At 41.0% G+C, this 22,341-nt stretch overlaps 1 protein-coding gene across 1 annotated transcript in view; it reads right to left on the bottom strand.

Moving 5' to 3' along the window:
• IQGAP2 (IQ motif containing GTPase activating protein 2) overlaps positions 1-22,341 on the bottom strand; it is a 273,778-nt gene that overhangs the window by 3,708 nt on the left and 247,729 nt on the right. Inside the window, exons 29-35 of the mRNA XM_026498758.4 lie at positions 19,446-19,548; positions 18,396-18,537; positions 9,448-9,535; positions 7,108-7,320; positions 5,156-5,316; positions 2,841-2,978; positions 1,531-1,639 (exon numbers count right to left, since the gene is read on the bottom strand). Of these exons, the coding sequence (XP_026354543.3) occupies positions 1,531-1,639; positions 2,841-2,978; positions 5,156-5,316; positions 7,108-7,320; positions 9,448-9,535; positions 18,396-18,537; positions 19,446-19,548 (954 nt within the window). The remainder of the gene's footprint in view (positions 1-1,530; positions 1,640-2,840; positions 2,979-5,155; positions 5,317-7,107; positions 7,321-9,447; positions 9,536-18,395; positions 18,538-19,445; positions 19,549-22,341) is intronic.

Here is a 22,341-nt window from a genome sequence, read left to right as displayed (position 1 = left end):
TTGGGACCCAAGTAATTAGGTGATATTTCCATTTAAAATCTCTTATGTGAAAAAGAAAAACTCAAATAATTCTTTTTCTTCTTTTTTTTTCTTTAAAGATTTTATTTATTTATTTGAGAGAGCGAGACAGAGCGAGGAGAGCACAAGTGGGGAGGAGAGAGAGAGGCAGACTCCCCTGCTAAGCAGAGAGCTCAGACATGGGGCTCGATCCCAGGACCCTGGGATCATGACCTGGGCCGAAGGCAGACGCTTAACCGACTGAGCCACCTGGGGCCCCTCAAATATTTCTTTTAACCGATCCTACACTAAGGATTAAGAAGAGGTTGGGAGTAAACATTTGGTTGCACACTCCCTTTATTTTCTGTTGTTGTGGTGGTTTTTGGACATGAAAATAGGATGTCTCACTTTTTACTCAAGTATATTTAGCTTAAATGTGGTTCTTATGAGAAAAAGGCAATAATTCAGACTACGGACACCATTTTTCTACTTACAGATAACTATTTTGCACAATGTCTTTCATTCTTATCATCCTGAGCATTCAACAGATATTTTAAAAAAGATACATTTATTTTAGAGAGAGAGAAAGAGAAGGAGAGAGAGAGAGAGAGCATGCATGGGGGGGAGGAGGGAGAATTTTTAAAAAGATTTTATTTATGTATTTATTTGAAAGAGAGAGAGAGCATGCAAGCAGGAAGGAGAGAGAGAGAGAGAATGCAAGCAGGAAGGAGAGAGAGAGAGAGAGAATCTGAAGTACACTCAGTCCTGAGCACAGAGCTCCCACGACTGACTGCGAGATTAGGACCTGAGCCAAAACCAAGAGTTGGAGCTCAAAAGACTGAGCTACCCAAGCGCCCCCTAAGCATTTAGCTGATTTAATACACTAATGTAAAAATGATTCTAAGGAGAAAGAAGGAGAAATGAGATAAGGAAAGTTCCAATCCTGGGCATATGTACTCTTAGAAAGAAATTCAAGTTCCTCATAAAAGAAAACTTTCCAACCTTAATAGCTCTCAATACTTTTATACTATATTAATCCTCTAAGTTTCAAAATGGAAACATGCCTTAACACTGACCACTATGGTTTGCCATCTAAAAGCATTTTGGGTTCCAATATTTTGAAAAATCAGAGCTTTTAAAAAACGGAGCGCCTGGGTGGCACAGCGGTTAAGCGTCTGCCTTCGGCTCAGGGCGTGATCCCGGCGATCTGGGATCGAGCCCCACATCAGGCTCTTCTGCTATGAGCCTGCTTCTTCCTCTCCCACTCCCCCTGCTTGTGTTCCCTCTCTCGCTGGCTGTCTCTATCTCTGTCGAATAAATAAATAAAATCTTTAAAAACAAAACAAAACAAAACAAAACAAATTTACATTTAAAAAAAAAAAAAAAGATCCATGCTTAAAAAGCTAATATTGGCAAATAAGTCTCGAAGGGGCCTTCTGGTGAACTTCACTGTTACGAAGGGTAGAAGCCAGGGGAGGCACAAAGGCCCCATGTTCTAAAACTCACCCCCATTTTGCAGAAATCCCTGCTTACCTGAATATTGAGCTGTACCTTTTCCATCTCAACACCAAGGAATTTTGATCTGACATCAAAGATGCCCACATCTTCAGTAGATACAATATCAAACGTAACATTTTTAAACCTAGTGAAGAAAGGAACACTCACACACGTGGAACTGCAACTTTATGTGTAAACCTGATACAAGTTAGTGGAATCTTTAGTTACCATGCTTAGTGCAAGGTCCCCTGGGAAAATCCTAAGGAGGTCCCCCAAACCTCCCATCACACCCCTTCCCCACTCTGCTCACGAAAACTGGGTTTGGAGGCCCTTGTTGGGACTGTAGCCGAGAGCACTGAAGTAGGTGCTTTATTACAAAAGAAATGCTATTAAAATATGGTTGGAAATAGGAGGTTCGCAGAACATGAGGATTAAATATTGACTTGAACTGCTGAGAGGCCACTTGAATTTTATTTTATTTTACTTTATTTCCTTTTAAAGTAGGCTCCACCCCCAACATGGAGCCCAAGGCCGGGCTTGAATTCACGACCCTCAGATCAACACCTGAGCTGAGATCAACAGCCAGACACTTAACCGACTGAGTCACCCAGGTGTCTCCGGCCGTTGAATATTTTGGATGATTTCTTTTACTGAAACTACAAAGATGAGGAAGCATGTTCTCTGAGTGGGTGTAGTCGAGAGAAGGTTTGCTGGGATAAATGGAATAGAGGCCAGGCCCGGAGAAAAGGCAGGAGTTAGAGAGGACCGCGCACAGTGAGTCCGGCTCCCCCCAGTAGTGATGGGGCGCAAGGCTCATGGTCCCTTTAGACAGTGAACCCACTGACACGTGGTGCGGGGCTGCAGAGGAGGGGTTCCATTTTCCCCTCTAGGTCAAATACACACACCAACAGCACATGCAGCTGGTTTTGCCCCAGGTGTTGGCACACAGTCTGTGGCTTTGAAAGGAGAAAGGTACTATTTTGCACTTGTAAATAACTCTTATCATGCAAGACCCAAAGACAGCTTTTGGTTCTCACTGATATGACTCAGTTCTTTTGGTGGGAAAGGGGAGGCTGGCAAATCCAAACGCACTGGACCAGCCATGGGAAACCCAGTGACCTGCTGGGCACTTCCTACAACCCACGGCACCAGATGCTGGGGGTCTGATGGGAAGACTAGGATTACAGGATGCGTATTTCCCCCGTCATCTGGAATCGGGGGTAAGCCTGGACAGACATAATGAAGCTCTCTTCAAAGGCCACAGGAAACCAAAGAGAAGGGAGTCAGATTTTATGGGAGTGATTAGAGGGCGCTTGTGTTCTGTGCAGATTGCCGGTCACACTCACTGGTTTGTCTGAAGGTCGTCTATCCCCAGGAGGACACCTTTCTCATGCAGCTTTGCTGCCGTGTACCTCACCGGCTTAGATCTCTTCATCCCTTTGGGTTCTCCTTTTCCATCTAGTTTAATTGACCTTCGAGAATTTCTGCAAAAATAAGAATCAACTGTCTGTTGTCATGACGGCAAAGTCAGGTTTCCGGTGGTGCAATAACCCGGCCCGGGTGCCCACCACTGCTCACACTGGGCTCCACTGCTCTGAGTATGAAACTTTTTTTTTTTAAAGATTTTATTTATTTATTTGATAGAGATAGAGACAGCCAGCGAGAGAGGGAACACAAGCAGGGGGAGTGGGAGAGGAAGAAGCAGGCTCCCAGCGGAGGAGCCTGATGTGGGGCTCGATCCCAGAACGCTGGGATCACGCCCTGAGCTGAAGGCAGACGCTTAACGACTGCGCCACCCAGGCGCCCCTGAGTATGAAACTTTTTACCATAAAACCTCACTACTGAAATATTAGAGAAAGCTATTTTCAAAGTGACCGAAGTTTGAATGACAGATTAACATTTTTCATAAAACTTGTCCTCTATTTTCTCAGGCATATGGAGCTACGTGGCTGTATTAAGTCATTCTGCAAGCAGCTGTGGTTCATTAACCTCAGCTACATAGTCCTAAGTAAAGGTATTATTAAGAGTTCTTTAGTTTACTTAATGAATAACGATGTGGCCAGCAATGTTCTAAGTGCTTTATGAAGATTGCCTCACATTTGCAAAATTGACATTTCCATAGTGCTTTGAAATAAATCAAGTCCTTTCTTATTGTTCGTTTAGATCTCATAACAATGCTTGTGAAGCAGGTACTCCTCCTGCCACCTTAAAAATGACAAAATTGAAGTTCCAGAGAGGTTCACTGGGCTGGGTCACAGATCACACAATGTAGGAGGAAATTAGAATGCAAATCCAGCTCACCTAACTGCAGAGCTTGTAAAATGCCTTCAAGTAGTTGCAATAAATATGTAAAAAATGCCCTCTAACAACCTTATTTCTACTGGTCTTATTAGCTTGATCAACTTCTTCTTCCCAGGAACAGAGTAAAAGTAATTTACAGCCTGCAAGCAAATGAATTAAAATGCAGAGCTAGTGGGGCCCAAATAGATGGGGTTTAAATTTGCTTCCCTCCCTTCATCAAATCTTCTATGATTAACGCAGTTGATTTTTCCGTATAGCACCATTTCCTACTGTCAATCTGACTACATGGATTACATGAAAATACTGCATGACATATTTAAATGGGTAATTAAAATTCGATTAGTATCGACCTTAGTCTAGGAGTAAGAACAATTACGAGCCAAGAATACTCATTAAAAGTGGCTTTGTTGTGTATAAAAACTCTGTAATATATACACTAATGGGTAATAGGAAACTGCCAAATTTTGTCTTTTCTGTCAATAGTAATTTGTTTTTAAAGATTTTATTTATTTGTCAGAGAGAGAGAGAGAGAGCACAAGTAGGGGAAGAGGCAGGCAGAGGGAGAAGCAGGCTCCCTGCTGAGCAAGGAGCCCAAAGTGGGACTGGAGCCCAAAGTGGGACTCGATCCCAGTACCCCGGGATCATGACCTGAGCCGAAGGAAGACACTTAACCAACTGAACCACTCAGGCGTCCCTATCAATAGTAATTTTTTAAAACCACTAAGCAATTTTAAAGGTTTTTAAAATTTATTTGAGAGAGCGAGAGAGAGCACACACAAGCGAGGGGGGTGGTTAGTGGAGGAGGGGTAGAGGGGAAAGAGAATCTCAATCAGACTCCATGCTGAGCACAGGAGCCCGTGTGGGGTCTACCTCACAACCCTGAGATCATGACCTGAGCTGAAATCATAACTGACTGAGCCACCCAGGGGCCCCACTAAGCAATTGTAAATCATTAGGCTGCATTCCACGGTTAGCAAATGCTTGGAGTTATCTAACATTGATACTGTTTATTGTAAACGTTCAAAAAACAAGAGTAGCTTTAATTTTTATCGTAGTGTTCAAAGACACCTTTGACTAAAACAGACAAAAGGAAAAAGGAGAGTGCTTCCCCAAGTGTTATAGCTACTTGCTTAAAATACAACAGATTCAGCTACTTGAACTCCACTGCTGATGGGCAAAAGTTCCCAAATGCACTTCTGACTTCTTAGATCACAATGGCAAATCACAAGATTGAGATTCTAGTGTTTGGTTATAAAATAGAGCAAGCAGTTTGCTTCCAAGCCCCACGGTCCAGGATTGTAAAAGAACAGACACCCCTCTACACCAGGACACCACTAACGGACATAGGATTTTAACTTACCTTCTTTTTAGGTTGTCTAAACAAGTCTTTATGTAGGTGTCATAATAATTAATCTGCTCTTCATAAAATGCTGCTTTCTCATTAAGTGCCTTCAGGGTCTGCTGAAGTTTGGCCAATTCAGCTTTTCGAAGCTTACGATGTATTCTTTGATTTCGAATGTCCTACAAGAACAAGCCAAGGCTATAATACGAGATTTAAGAAGGTGACTTTATGATACTGCCAATGTGGGACAAGAAGCATGTGGACTATTAAATCCCTATTTGTGACCATTAACCTGTAGCTTCCCTGTGACCTTAATCTCTGAACACTAAAGTGTCCCTCCTTCCTTGCTTATACTTCAGACTGGCAAGGGCCCATATTTCACTTTAACAGAGTTGCTAAAGTTTATTTGTTTCCTTGATGGAAAAGCAGAGAATAATTTTTGGAATAACCATACAATTAAGGAAAAATTGTGTTTTAAGAGGGGCCTGAGGAAGACTTTCCCAGGAGACAGCAATGTCTTCAGAATGTGTTCAACATTTCACTTTGAAAAATACTTTACCTGGAAAGGTTTACATGTAATCAATGCATTCATTTTAGAAATAAGTAAAAACAAACAAACAAACAAAACCCTTTTTAATCTGGAAAATATTTCTCAAGGTTTCTAAAAACAACTGAGTTCTCAAGACTGATCGGAAAGATTATTAAATAGAGTTCAGAGAACATTCAGTTGTCGAAGCTTCTTACAACTTACAGGAGCTAGGCTATATTTAAACTTACAGACATAAAATTTATTTATAATTCTAACTGATAAACGATGAAAATGTTTCATTTAAGAAAATGGTGCTTGTTTAATATGATTTTCCTTATGTGGACAAATTAAAACACATTCCCCTAGGAATCTGGGCAGACACACATATACCCTTAAATAACAATTCTCCAGTAAACAGAATCTTTTGGAGGATGCCTTTATGGTAGCCCCCTCTTTTTTTTTTTTTTTTAAGGCAAAAGCATTAATTTCTCTACTAATTATTCCCAGAGAGAAATATTTTCCACCCCAGAGCCATGGAAAGAAATGTGACTTCCCTTGAGTCACTTAGGCTCGGAGGACTAAGTCTACTGCTGTAAGTGACCATAACTTTCCATGGAAGAAAGCAGCAGAGTTGATTTTCCACCAAGAAGGTGAGGACATTTACTTTTTTTCTGATCACTTAATTGCCTTTAACCTCCAGACCCATTTTAATTTGCATATTTGGATAAAAAGAATGAAATGTCCTTTTGACACAAATATATACGTCCTTATCCTTGGCAAACAGATCTCAGCCATTTCCTGTGATGCTTCCTTACACTAATTTGAGATCCTTTTCTCAGGAAGTTTCCCAACTGTAAAAGTATGGGATGAGAAAACAGAAAAAGCACGCTTGAAGTCTTCACTGCATTTAGGCTCAACTGCTCAGAGGCACATTCTCAGGGACACAGAGTTACTGTCTCAGTGGCAGGTCCTAAGAGCAACTGGGCTATATGACATCTAACAAGAGACCTCTCATTGAAGTATCATTTTTAAAACTATTAAGTATTGGGGCACCTGCCTGGCTCACTCAATAGAGCATGTGACTCGATCTTGGGGTTGTAGGTTTAAGCCCCATGCTGTGTGTAGAGATTACCAAAAAAATAAAATCTTAAAAAAACCCCCAAACTTAGTAGGTATTGCTTAAAGGTATAGATGAAACTTGTCTATTAAATTTCCTAAGCATTTATTTCTGGTGTGTGTCAAATGTCCTAATGACTTGGGGAAGTTGTGAATTTTTTCTATTAAAAGTCATCAATAGCTTTGAAGTCTTTGAAAATCTATAATATTGACCATGGCAATGCAACTATGAATCTGTTATGTCACTTCAGAGACTGCCTAGCATGTGACCAACGATTAGCAAATGTCTGCTAAGTGAGGAAGGAAGAATACTATTTCCAAAAACCTTGGCAATCTCATTGAGAATGTCTTGGTATTTATTCTCGGAGGACACGTGTCCAGTTTGTTCCAGTGTCCTAAGATTCCTCTGGATTTTCCTCTTCTTCTGCTCCAGGGGTAGCTGGGCATCTTCAACCATAGACTGACTATGCTTCATTTCTTCTGGAGCCTGGGAATCTATAATTGCACGGCTCACCATATCTCTGGCATGATCTGTTTCCTGAAAAAGGAATATCAAGATGGTGACTTTTCTCTGATTCCCCGGTCTCACAAATCCATAAACTGTACCAGGCAAGTTAATGTCAAAATAAAAGAAGTCCTCAAGTCAGAGTCCAAAGACCAGAATCAGCTTACGTTCTTCACGGATTTTGAATAGGTCTTTGGGAGGGGATTATTTCATCTTTTTGAGAAATACAGCAATGGTGGCAGGCTTCCTTTGAGCAAAATCCTCAATGGCTACTCTAGGGCTAAGATGAGAAATCACCTGAGTAATGAACATGTGATAGTGGATAACTGGTATTTTCTAATTCCCTGGATGGAAGGAGTTAAATTCCTGGATAGCTCAGTCGAGGAAACTAAAACTACATTCTTCATTAAAACCCAGCTATGAGAACACCCAGAGCATCCAGCACCCGGCTGAACTCTCACCCATCAGCCGTATTTATGGAGATTGGTAGCTACGAGGGCAGAGACCTTTATTTTAGTAAGGGAATAATGCTCAAACTACCAACTCTGAAAAACCTGCAGGGGTCAGTGTCTTTGAACCAAAGGGAATAAGACTACTTTAGTTCATACTAAGTTCCCAAATAAATGATTTGTAAATGAATGACTGAATAGAATTTGGACGGGTTGTTCAAAAAAACAGTAATAAAAGGAGACTGGTGATATTCCCATTTCATTAGACAACTGACTGACACAATATAAAGTCTGAGGACACAAATGTTATTAGACAACAGGTAGGTCAGCATCCTGTACATGGCAATAGTGTACCAGCTCAGTGGTCAACACTAACTGCAGCGCGTCATAGGTTATTGGACACCTACTATGTGCCGGTTATTATTCTACCCACTTAACATGTTTTAAATCATTTATTATTGCGGTGAATTACACACTATTATTATTCCCATTTTATAGATGAGGAAACTGAGGCAGAGAAATCCTTCTAAGTGCCTAGAATTACATAATGAGGTGCTGAGGACTATACTTGATCTTGGGAGTCTGCATTCTCATAACTATGCTACATTTGGGGAAAAATTAAATATTCAACAAGGACTAAAATTCTCTTACTAAATTACTAGGATATTCCACCCACGTTGTTTAAACATATTCACACGTTAGCAAACACCAGATAACTTGAAGTTTCATTCTACATATTTTTTAAATTAAGAACAGTCATTTCTTGGCAACCAATTAAATGAAGAATGATTCAGGAATGGGGCGCCAGGGTGGCTCAGTCTGTTGGGCGTCTGACTCTTGATTTCCACTCAGGTCATGAGTGGAAATCAGGGGATTGAGCCCCACGTCCTACATCGGGCTCTGTGCTCAGCAGGGAGTCTGCTCGAGGATTCCGTCTCTCCCTCTTCCTTTGCCCCTCTCCCCACTCACGTGCGCGCATTCTCTCTCTCTCTCTCTCTCAAATAAGTAAATAAATCTTTAAGGAAAAAAAGAATGATTCAGGAAAATTATGTGTTGCTCTGCTAAGAAGTCCCTAATGAGATAATTTTGCTAACTTTTGTTTAGTGAGTGGCAATTATTGATACGAAAGCAACAGCAGTGAATTAATTCAGAATGAACTAAAACAAACAATGATGCATTTTAAAAGACGCTGATCACAGCTTTAATGCAAGATTGTTAAGAACCTTTAGTTATTTACAGCACGATAATGCTGCTCTGACCTGATGGACTCAAGACATTCACTTCTGAAGCATTTGGAAAACAGTTTTAATGTGTGAGATGCTTGTTTCAAGTTAGCAAGTGAGTCGCAAGATATGAAAGGTATTTTTTGACATCCCATTGACCAGAACTTTTAACTGACTTATCTGTCCGCCCACTGTATGATAAGGTTTATGATGAACATTAAGAGGCTTTAAAAGACCTATAATTATCTTCCTAGTCTAGGACAAAATGACATTGAGCATACATTTGGTGCTGCATCTTATATTTCATTCCCGTCATAGCGATTTTATATTTATGACTGAACTCAGCTGGCTAGAGTAACATAAATTTCCTGACTTCAAACCGGGTCAGTTACACTGTCTTTGCCGTAACCGTAAACACCGGACATGAAGATTAAGAAAGTCAACTCACATACATGGTACTTATTATTTTACACTCAAAGGCCAATTACCTGTTGTGTCGTGGCTGGTGTCTCCAAGATTTCGGTCAATGTGTTCCCTGGTTGGTTCCGGATCACATCAATAATCAGCTTTTTGGTCCTTACAAAAATTGAGAAGGAAGAGACAGACTTTCAGACAGCAGTCCCGATGCTCGGCCATCTACCTCTCCCCTATGCTTCTTTGCATGTGTTACACGAACGCACACAAAAATGAAGCTTCAAAGATAATCCCTTAAAATAGAAGAGTCTTTTGGAAATTCACATCTGCTCTGAGGCTCCTGCAAGTTTGTGAATGCTTGATAATCAAAGTCTGGGTTTTACACAGTGGATGTTGTGGGATTATGCTGTCAGTAGCAGGGGGACAAGTATGGCATTAGAGTCCTTCTCTATGTACTCTTTCTTCTTTTTAGACCGAGACTGCTTTTGACGAGCAGGAGGGACGTGCTGCTGATACAGGCTGCTACTGTATAGGACGCAGGAATGATATCTAATATCCTCCCCCCTTCCTGCCGTTACTAACATTTACGCTTCTGAGCCTGTTTAATACTTCAGAAGACTTTAGGAGCCAGTCCATCGGTTACTCTTCCTGGTCTGAGAAAGTTATGGAACAGCTGGAAGGCCAGTGGGAGCAGCGGTCCCAGGTGGGCTGGGGCGGTTTTGGCTGCCGGCTGGCACAGCAGCGAAGTGGATGGGGTTCAAGAACCTCAGGTGTGGTGGACGAGCTAACGGAAGGGCTGTGTCCTTATCTTCAGGTGGCAGAAAACAGAGGAGCGGCTCAGTAAAACGTTAACAGCTAGGAAACCCCACTCAAAGTGCTAAAACCCCATTACTTTCTCACATGTGTCCTTCATGGCAATCCTACTCAAAGATCGGGTTATGTAATGATGTGAGAAGATTTCAACATAAAAGGCAAAGTTCAAGTGTGTGTACTTTTACATGAGTGGGAAAATTATTAGATATAGCTTCCCTTCCAAAAAATAGCCACATAAAAAGAAGCTGCCTTCAATTATAAACAGGTCTAATCGATGACTGAAGTTTCACTGATCTTGCCGCCCTGTTGTGTTTAACATCATTTCTTTCAAAGGCATTGCGTCCCATCACTGCGTGATGTATTTCTTCTTCATCTACAGCAGGAAATGTTCACACGGCATGAAAATGGGAAAATGAAAACAAAACACTGTTCATGTTTTGAAGCATTGGGGCACACGGCAGAGGAAGCCCTCAAAGTGAAGTCCAAATATCTGATTTTTAAAAATAGGAATAATGCAATAAACCATCTGTAAACATTATTTTTGTCATTTCTTATTTACTGCAGGTCTGTATGAGAAGAATGATTACAGCCATTTCCTCTGACCCATGACCTTTCACTGCTGGGGATTTACAGGCTGTCTGGGAATGTCCAAACACTCCCCCGAGGGTCCAAGGTGGATACACAGCTAATTATAGCCATGCGGGACAGGGCGCTGTTCTTAAGGCGGCTGTAGCTTAGAGAGCCAAGTCTGGTTTCCTTCTCACACGACTCCCTCTTCAATCATCATTGATGTATTCAACAGGCACATCAAGTTAAAAATAAAAGCACTGGATGATTTTAAAAGTGTAAACACAGTGATAGTTTCATATTTGAAATAATATTCTAGGAACCAGTTATGAACTATCTTTCCAGAAAACTCCCAGCTCATTTCTTTAGAGAGGTATCTGATGACCAAAATGACTGGGGTCATTAAAGCATGCCCTGCCAGGGACAAAGAATGTGTGTTTGTTAAGGAGTTGCTTGAGGACAAACTGCTATACTGTGTCTTTCTCTTGGAATTCAACTTTATGTCAAGCCTGTGGAATCCACTGCCAAAGTTCCACCCCAGACATCTTGCATGTAAGTAACCATCCTGTTTCTGGACGGGGAACTCACTATTGCCCCCTGCAGTATGCCTAATGGTTAAGGGCACTGGGATCAGACAGATCTAACGTCCATTTGGGGCTCTTGTGGCTTACTAGTTGTGTGGACGTATGCAAATTATACAATCTCAATGAGCGTGTTTTTTCATTTATAGACTTGGAATCTCTCAGAGGACTTAGGACTGAATGAAAAGTCTCACATAAAGCCGCTCACTAGGGTCTGACACGTGGTAAGCATTCACAGGGTCATTAAAGCTGTGCTGCCCAAGATGGCAGCCACCGGCCACAGGTGGTAGTGGACCACTTGAAACACGGCCTGTCCAAACTGAGATGTGTTACAGGTGTAAAACACACAATGGATTATGAATGTTTAAGTATGAAGAAGTTAATAACTTTTTACACCAATTCCATATTGAAGTAATGACATTTTCAATATATTGGATCAAATAAAATATACTGGAATTTCACCTGTCTCTTTTTAAAATGTGATTTCTAGAAAATTTAAAATTACGTATGTGGCACGTGTCGAATTTATTTTGGCAAGTGCAACACTGGAACATTCCATTCTTACACAGGAAGCTCACTCCGAGAGGCCTGCCTTCCAGTGAATCCCACTCACTGGACCTGGTTAGTCATGGGATTTCAGCACTGAGGGGAACCTTTGGGAAACAGTTCAATCCCTGATTATACAAACGAGGCAACTAAAGCGTAAGAGGCTCAAGAGTTACACAGAGGTCACACTATTTTCTAGAGTTGCAAAAAACAAGTTGAATTTACTTTCCATATCCTCAGTCCCTCACAAACATGCAGAGAGGGGCCCAAATTCTGTCCCCATCCCCTCTTCCACTCCTTTCTTTTTGCAAGTGAAACCCCCAGTTCCTTAAGCCTCTTCACAACAGGATTTAAACAGAGTCCACAGTTTTGCTCCCATCTGTTTGCCAATGATCTTAAGATGTGTCCTCTCCTCACCCCAATGCAAACACGATATTCTCGATATGGTCTAACCACCATAAATCAACTAACCTGGGTGGAGGACTGGCTCCCTGGTTGTTCAAATAATAGGTTAAGACAGGCCTATCAAACCACGGACCTTAATTCTGAGGAAGAATTAAGAAGAAAAGAAATACAGCAGGGAGTTTGTTCATCACAGCTCTGTTCAAATCCTGTTGTTGGTAAATGTGGTGCTTGTAAACCAGTGCGGGGCAGGGGGGCCCTTAGATTTGGCCACTGCACTCATGTGGCATCTTTGACGATGCTCCGCCTGGCCGCACGGCTGAGCCTCCCCCTCCGCCATCTGCCTTACATTTTGTCCAAGTTTGAAAAGGAATTCATGTTTGTGCAATCTAAGGGATATTTCCAGTTGTTTAAAATTCTTCCCACGTGATTACACATTTTTATCACCAGACATCAAATATCACCTTAGCCATTTAGCGCCCATGCTTGTTTGTACCAAAAGCAAAGAAATCTTTCAGGTGGGATGACAGATGTCTCCACTGAGTCATGGGCTAGGAAAAAGTCCTTGAGAAATGATGGCTGAAGCACCCAAGCAGCTAAGCTTGATTAAACCCACAGATGTTGCCTTCTACTGAAACACGCATACTTCTGCAGAAAAACAAGCTTAATAAAGGTCATGAGGATCACATTTTTTTTTTTTTTAAGTAAGCCCTATGTTCAACATGGAGCTCAAACTCATGACCCCAAGATCAAGATCTCTACCAACTGAGCCCGCCAGGAGCCTCAAAGATCACATATTTTAAGTGGAATCATGAGTCATAATGAGAAAGATTTACAATTGTGTAGTTTTCTGTAATTTATACAGCGTTAATGCATGCCTGCTTTAGCTCATCGTATCCCTTCCTTCCCCTCTCCCTCTGCCCTCTTCCCCATTTTAGAGATGAGGAAACTGATGCTGAGGTGACTTGCTCAGAGTTCTACAGCTAGGAAGTGCCAGATTGTGGCTATAATCCTAGGTGTCCCCAGAAGGACCCGACCAGGCTTTTCTGGTTTGTTCTTTCAGTATTGGCAGGCTTGGTAGTACTGGCAAAATGGCAAAAGCCCAAACTGAGGCTCCTTATTCCATACACACACCGAAGGGAAACACAATGTTCTTCCTACCCCCGTCTCTGCCTTCGTGTCCCTCCCATTGATCAGTCAGTCTTTCTCTTTGGCCTGGAAAGATGCCCCAGCATCGGTTATAAAGTAACTGCTCTATCATTCTCATTATTTATTCTAAGACTCCTAAGAGTACAAAGAGCGTGGCCTTGCCCTTGATGAGTTGTAAAATCTTGGGATCAAGAGGGCAGGCCCTGGAAGAATTAAGATCATCTGAGTGTGAATCTATTCTCCTCTTACTAGCCATATCAGCTAGGAAAGAGTTTTTGTCTGTTCTGTACCTCTAAGTAAAATACAGGTAATCACCTCTACCTATTATGGTTGCTGAGAGTATAACATGACAAATTTCTTATATATATATAAATTTCATATAAATATTATATATACATGCAGTATATATGTATATAATACACATATATATTATTATCTATAGATCTGTATAAGATGGTCCCTGTCATGTGGTAAGCACTACATAGGTGTTGGGTATCATCTTCAATTAATTACGAAGAATTATAAAGCTGGCATGGTATAAAGTTCACAAGCATAAGGATTAACAATGTCTCCAAGTCTCCTATGGCAGATGCCCCTATAGAGATGTGTTACTCATCACTGTAAGGCTAGTTATTTTGTAATTAATCATAAGGGGATATTTCTGAAAGTTAAAAACACAACCTGTTTAAGGAGGAAGCAGAATAGCTTTTTTTTTGTTTTTTGGGTTTTTTTGATAGAGAAAAGCCAGGTATCTTCATGTCCCAAATGCTCTGCATTCCACGACTGGCCATTTCACGCTAGCTTCTGAAAGGTGTTGTCTGATTTTAGTTAAATCTGGTTCTGTAATGAAGATCTCCAAGAACTATATATTTTGTTTGAGTTAGGACTTTGGTTTATTAGCTTTGAAAAAAGACATCCTCTTAAGAGTTTTCAAATCGATATTTAACGTTATCTATTAATGGAATATCCATGATAATGGGCATATGAATTTAAAGCATGTCTTTTAAAGCAAGTGACTAGCTACTTGCTTCCCAAAATTTCAGACTTAAATTACCTCACCTGAAAGATATAGACATGGACTAGAAGGTCTCTGAGCTTGCTATCACTGACACATTTTATAACTATCTATTATTAGCATGATTTTCAAATATATACGTAAAGTATAATGTCTTTGAAAGTAAGGTTTGCCTAATATAATGGAACTAATCCTATTGAATATTTTGGGCAATACCCAAATTCCACTTTCATGAAGACTACTTGGTCAATCTTTGTCTCAGGTGGTCATCTCACACAGACCACTGACTGGGCTGCTTTGTGAAGGGCTCTGCCTACAGCAGGATCTCAAAGTATGCCCAGAGGAAGGCTCTCCAGACCCCAGAGGTCTAGGAAAGCAGTGAATTACCAAGAATTATTAAAACACTAGCCCAAAAGCCTTTCTGTAGAAATGAAAAAGTTGATCCTACAATTCACACTGAATTGCGAGGAATCCCACGTAACCAAACGAGTCCCGAAAAAGAACAAGTTGGAGAACTTACCAATTTTGAAACTTATTACAAAGCTACAGTGAGCAATGCAATGTGGGACTAGTGTAAGGACTGACATATAGATGGATGGAATAGAATTAAGAGTCCAGAAAGGCATACATGTGTGTAGACCATCCACTTGGGAAAAACAGTGTCTTTAAGAAATGGTGGTAAGACAAATGAACATCCGCATGCAAAAGAAAGGAATCTGGACTACTGCCTTACGCCAAACACAAGAATTCGCTCACAAGGGGTCATATACCTAAATATAAAAGCAAAAACTATAAAACTCTTAGAAGAAAACATAGGAGTAAATCTTTATGACCTTGGATTGGGCAATGATTTCTTATATATGACACCAAAAGCACAAGTAACAACAAAAAAATAGATTAACTGTCCTTTGTCAAGTCAAAAAACTTTTGTGCATGGAAGGATATTACCAAGAGAATAAAAAGACAACCCACAGAAGGGGTCAAAATATATGCGAATCATAAATCTGGTAGGGGTCTACTATCCAGAATATGGAAGGAACTCTTAGAACTCGGCAACAGAAAGACAAACAATCCAATTAAAAACCAGGCAAAAGACTTGAATAAACATTTCTACAAAGAGGGTATACAAATGGCTGACAAGGACACGGAAAGACAATGTTATTAATCATCAGCAAAATGCCAGTCGAAACCATAATGAGATACTAGTCCATACACACTAGAATGGCTGTAACAACAGCAACACAAAACAGAAACTAAGTGTTGGTGAAGATGTGGAAAAATTGGAACTCTTACACCTTAGCAGTGGGAATATAAAATGGTAAAGCCACTGTGAAAAAAGTTTGGCAGTCCCTCAGAAAGCTAAACTTACATTACCTTAAGATCCAGCAATTCCGCTCCTAGGTTTACACCCAAAAGAACTGTAAAGAGGTGTTCAAATAAAAACTCGTTCACAGTGGTACTATTCACAATAGTCAGAAGGTGCAAACAACCCAAATGTCCATGATAAAGGTGGTATATCCATGCAATGGAATATTATTCAGCCAAAAACACTGTGCGGAGTCAAAGTCAGACGCAAAAGGCTACATAGTGTATGATTTCATATAAGGCTACATAGTGTATGATTTCATTTATATGAAATACCCAGATAGGCAAGTTTACAGAGACAGAAAGCACCAGGGAGCAGGGCCTGGGGAGCAGGGCCTGGAAAGATGTCCGGGGGGTAGTGGAGAGTGACTGCTTAATGGGTGTGAGGTTTACTTTTGGGGTGATGAAAATGTTCTGGGACTAGAAAGTAGTGATGGTTGTGCAACATTCTGAATGTACTAAATGCCCCTGAATTGTATACTTTTGAAGGTTAAAATGATAAATTTTATGTTACGTGTATTTTACCACAAAAGAAAAAATGAGTGGCTCTACTTAGTATGGTGGTTAAAGGAGGAGACAGCATTTGTTCCCGGCACAGAGTGGGGAGCTGCGACAGACCCCACAAGGGCTGAGGCAGGTAGGACAACAGACCAGGTTTCTCCAGCTAAGACATACGGCTGCCCAACAAGCCTGAACTCTATGGTGTTGCTTTTTAAAATGAATTTCAAAAGTTTGCAGACCCAAGGAGACTCGTTCAGAAATAAGTAGAAATATATATAAACACAGGATATTGAGATTATTTGATATTTTAGACTACCACATGTGATTTCCATTCATTAATGCATATTTGAGTTCACTGCCTTTAGAAAATGATGTTCAAATAAGAGCCAAAACCAATTATGAGAAAATTTCTTCCCATTACTTCTAAGGACAAAGCGTATGAGGTCATAGGATGCTTGGCCTCATTTAATTTGTGTGGCAGAACCATACAATCTGCGTTTCCAGGTACCTTTATAATTGGCACTTTCTCCGAGGAACCCAGAGAACAGACCCGTCTTGTCTCTGGTGCTCTGCCCTGTGTTGTGTCTCTGCAAATTCAACCTGACTTGCTGCTCAGTAGTCTAAGGAGCTGCCTTCACCTCTTCCGAGGGCAGGCTGTGTAAGAGTCCTGCGGCTTGGGGCGCCTGGGTGGCACAGCGCCTGGGTGGCACAGCGGTTGGGCGTCTGCCTTGGGCTCAGGGCGTGATCCCGGCATTGTGGGGTCGAGCCCCACATCAGGCTCCTCCGCTATGAGCCTGCTTCTTCCTCTCCCACTCCCCCTGCTTGTGTTCCCTCTCTCGCTGGCTGTCTCTATCTCTGTCAAATAAATAAATAAATAAATAAATAAATAAAATCTTTAAAAAAAAAAAAAAAAAAAAGAGTCCTGCGGCTTGGCCTCTGTCCTGCTCCCCGCCAGCACACTTTGGCGACCGTAAATGGCCTGCTGACGGCTGTATCCCCAGCATCAAGCCGGGGCCGTGGACGCAGAGCTGGGACTGAAGATTTGCTACGTGAATAGGTGAAGCCGTAGATGATGTGAGCGCAAACTCATGAAGCCGAATAGAAGCAGCACAGGCTGCAACATGGGACACTGATTACGTTTTTTTTTTTTTTTTTACCATTTTAACGGATGATGATGAGTATCTGGAAAAAAATTAACTGGACATGAGCGCTGTTTGAATGCCGTCAGCGGCAGAAAGGTTAGCTCTGGTTACAAATGAAAACCACCTCAGAACTCAGGACATGTAACTCAGAAGTAATGTGTGAAGTATCTTTTAAGTATGTAATTATTCCATTGTGGCCCCATTTCCCCATTTTCCATTCTCCACCTCAGTCCAATACTCAACTCATTTAATATGCTTCCATTTGTTTATATAAGTTCTTATAAACCGTACTGTTTGGTGAGCATATGTTTTGGTTTAGGGTGTTTTGATTTATGGTGATGGGTCTCATGGTTTCTTATTGTGTGTGTAAAGGACTGGTGTGGACCATCCAGAGGCCTGGATGGAAACAATACAGCGTGAATGCTTCACTGTAAATCCGCGGGGGCAGGAACCGGGGTGTTAAGTCAAAGCTGGTAAACATATCCGGGCTTAGTGTAATAGGAAAGAAGGTTAGTAAAGCAAATGACAGTGTTAGGTCTTACTATGGTGTGCTTTATATCTCGACACTGGATACCAGACATTAAATATGGTTTAAAGTATTTCCTCATTAACATTTTCCACTCTGTAAAAGTTATTTGCCTTCAGTTACCTAAGGACTTTTAGAGGCAGAATTAATCACTTTGTTTCTTAAAAGAAAGGAATCAAATTGCTACATGGAAAACTGAAAAACAAGACAGGCTTTATAAATAATTATAATGTTTAGTTCCCTCTTAAATGATAAATAGTCTGTTATCATTTGGCCAGATGTTTGATGAATAAACGACATATTTCAGTATTGAGATATATTAAAGTGAATTATTTGGGGATCCAGTCTACTTAAACTTGCATGTTTTAAGATGCATCATCAGAGACACAATGTGTCCGTTATGCCCCAAACTTACTTTATCATGAGGCTTTGGCCGTCTATAGCTTCACCGTCCCCTAGGTCGTACTTGCTCGTCAAATAAAGGGAAATCTCGATCTTTGAGAGCTGATTTAGTGTATTTGCCCTGTTAGGGTCATTGGGGTCAACTGCTCCTTCCCCTGCAGAAATAAAACATTGTTATTCTTACCATTCACTCATTGTGCTGGCATTAGCAGTGCGAGATAAAAGTTCTATGGGAAAAACAGGCTCTGTTGTACAGGAGATAACGGTCCTCATAACCAAAACAAAACACATTCTAATATATTGCAAGAGGCTTTTAAAATCTCTCTCTCTCTCTCTCTCTCTCTCCTTTTTTTTTTTTTTTTTTTTTAAAGATTTTAAGTAATCTCTACCTGTAACATCGGGGCTTGAACCAACAACTCCAAGATCAAGAGCCCCATGTTCCACCAATTGAGCCGGCCAGTAGCCCCTCAAAAATCTTTGATTTAAACTTTAAAATAACATGGGGGGGCGCCTGGGTGGCACAGCGGTTGGGCGTCTGCCTTCGGCTCAGGGCGTGATCCCGGTGTCCTGGGATCGAGCCCCACATCAGGCTCCTCCGCTATGAGCCTGCTTCTTCCTCTCCCACTCCCCCTGCTTGTGTTCCCTCTCTCGCTGGCTGTCTCTCTGTCAAATAAATAAATAAAATCTTAAAAAAAATAAAATAAAAATAAAATAACATGGGGCATAGCTACTCAAAACATGAAAACATTACTAAAAGAGAGAACTTAATAAAAGAAATCCTTATAAAATACAGCAAAGACTTTGTAATCTGGCTCTTTAATGATCTCTTTTCTTTATGATATAGGTTGACTAATCCCTTTTGATGCATTAGAGTTTACTTTCAAGAGTATCTAATTGCTTTGTGACCTAGGACACTATGAATTACAGAACTCTTAATGTAGGAAGGGGCTACAGTAGTTATCTTCTTAAGTAAGGTTAAGTATTAAGATTTTTTGGATCTAGACTAGGAAAACTGAACAACTCAACACCAACCACAGAGTAAGTAGAAGGCAGAAGCTCTTACCAAGAAAAGACTCCACACTAGGTACCTCTCCCAGCGAGTCCAGTAGTTCATTCAGCAAGTCCTGTTTGTCAGGTGCGATTGCATCCTGGTGCTCCAAGAGGAGCTTTGTAGAGACAGCAATAAACACAGACACACACACAATTAAAAGTAAATTCGTAAGTGCTACCATTTTTACATCAAGTTCCCTTTCCAGTTTTCTAAGATAATTTTCTTCTAATACGGTTTGATTCTTATTTTTATTTTTTTTTGAAAGTAAGCTTTATGCCCACTGTGGGGCTTGAACTCATGACCCTGAGGATCAAGAGTCCCGTGCTCTAATGACTGAGCCAGCCAGACACCCCTATTGTTTGAATCTTAATTACAAGTTTGACATTTATTAAAATTAGAGGCCACAGGGAGACACAGTTTTTAATATTATCTTACAGGTAAGTGCCTACTTTACATGAAGAAATTGGAGCTTTGTGAAAGGTGTCCACAAACCCTCTTTCAGCATGATCTTGTGAGATACGCCTCGGAGCAGCCTTCTACCACTTAACCCCTGTGCTCCAGTCCACCTTGACAGAAAAGGTCAAAGTGGGGGAGGAAAGAGCCAAAAATGAGGCAGAAATCTCTTGGCTAACACTGGTAATAAACTGGAAGCCCATTTCCAAATCTCTTCAGGGAAAAATTATGCAGTAATCAAACACTAAGGTTATAGAAAAAAATCACCACTATTAGCTATTTTAATCTGCGTGGCATTGAAGATCTTGCAAGGGCAGGGATCACAGAAACACCCATGTGGTTCCTTGGCCTGAGACCCAAACGTACCAGGTGTTGCTTCTGGTATGCAACTCCCAAAAGGATCCAAGGTGAGTAAAGAAAGGCATTAGAGAAGTAATAACGGTGGTAAAAGGACATAGTGACATCTGGAATGGTAGTACGTATATTTTTGGAGGAAGGTAAATTAGTGACAGAACAAAAGAAGAGATAAATTTATGTTCTTGTTCTCCGAAGAGACGGGTGAGCTGATTTGGCTGCTGTCTCTGGGGAGTGATGTTTTAGGGAGCTAGCTTCGACCCTTTATTCTGGTAATTACAGAACATAAGAATTTCTTGAAAATGTCTCTTTAAAGAGCTTATTTTGAGGGTCTACATGTTCCTTAGAGGACAAGGGGCAAGCAAGGGGCCACAGACGGGGCGGGCTGAGCTGATGCCAGGCTTCTGAGTACATGTGGACACCTCCTCGTTTGAGACAGACCGTAAACACAATAGTCTTTCTCTGTAATTACAATCCTCCCACGTTATACATCTGCTTCCAACCTAACACATGAAGAAAATCCAAACTGGTCACAAGCTAGATTTCCCAGAAAACAGAAACTTCTGTTTTCAATTTTTGTTAACAAAAAGAACAGACGATTCCTCCTTAAAGAGTAACAGTCTAAATTAATACAGTAACATTTTTTTCTCTGCTATCCCTGGGAAAGAATGTCTCATTCTAAAAGAGAACTCCCCACCACTTTTTCTGCATAAAGATACTGCCCTCGACAAATGTGTGGCCAACATGCAGACATTTTTTTGAGATGGATAACCTACCATAAAAATAGACAAGAGAGTCGTTGCTGAAATATGAACGAGTCCACTTGCGCATCAGAAAATTAGTTTTGCAAATGTTGCATTGCTGGACATGTTTTATGATTTTGAGTGTTTATATATAGAGAAAAGAAGTATAACCTCTTCACTTAATCAACCAACTCACTCCTTCGGCTGGCCGTTCAGACCTGCCTTTGTTTAAGGTCACTCAAAATACTCACAGAGAGCTTGTTGCAAATGTGAGGGAGTTTCCCTGTTCCAACCCTGAAAGAGGGAAATCAAAAGTAGATCCAATCTTTCTTCCAAACCTGTATTCAAGCTTTAGTTTGTTGGAAGAGCTTAATAATACGGACTGAAATTTTAGTGTATCTGCTTTGACGAGGGCAGGACAGGACCTTTCAGAGGTGTGTGTTTGTTATGCTTTCCTCCTAGTTGTGTGTAATCCAAACTGGGTATATTCTTGATGAGGGCTTTTAGACCCCCAGTGTGTATCTGCAGAACCTGGGTTCTTGTTAGAGTGTAAGTTCTGATTCAGGAGGTCTGGAGTGCGTTTCTAACATGTCCCTAAGACCTTGCTTGGAGGAACAAGGTGGTAAGCTATTTTCAAAAAGGTGATCTTTTAGGAACCAGGTTTTTCAGGAAATATGTTCTAACTGGTCTTAAAAAAAAAAAAAAAAAAAAACAACAACAACAACCACCAAACCAAAAAGACCCCCCCCAAAAACTCTCAACACTTAGTTTCTCTTTTTACTTTCAATGACCGAGGAGCCATCTAAGGCTTTCCCATGCTGAGCCAAGTGCCCTGACCCCAACAGACGCTTAATATTCCTTTCATGGCTGATGATGGTGATGTTTGCACGCCATCTGGATGGAGACATTATGACATACCACAGACTATGAAACTGCCTTTGAGACACGGGGTTTTCCAGAACAATAGAATTGATTCTTTGCAGACGGCTAATGTTGGGTGGGGTGTCCTCTCTTTCCTAACCTGGAACAGCCTACTTTCCCTCTCTTTATGTCCAACATTAGAAGGGAGAGAATATTCTCATTATCCCAGAATTTTACTGGAAAAGCTGGGAAGATTCTAGAAAGGGGAGGAGAAATAGTGTGGGGGTTCAGGCAGTGTAGCCCTGGTGGGTGGAGGAAAGAGCAGGGCCTATCCCTGCTCAGGACTTAAACTTCACATTCACAGTCTGACTTTGATAACAGATCATGTGAGAAGTAAACTTTTCTTGTTTGGGAGGAGTTTTATTATGCACTAGAGGGAATAAACGCACCATGTAAAAAGTAAACATGACTTGTATGGAAAAAGGAATCTTATTCGT

This window comes from Ursus arctos, unplaced genomic scaffold (assembly GCF_023065955.2).
Source record: "Ursus arctos isolate Adak ecotype North America unplaced genomic scaffold, UrsArc2.0 scaffold_5, whole genome shotgun sequence".
NCBI lineage: Eukaryota > Metazoa > Chordata > Mammalia > Carnivora > Ursidae > Ursus > Ursus arctos.
The sequence above is the reverse complement of the archived record's forward strand: the minus strand, read 5'-3'. Positions and strand labels throughout refer to the sequence as shown.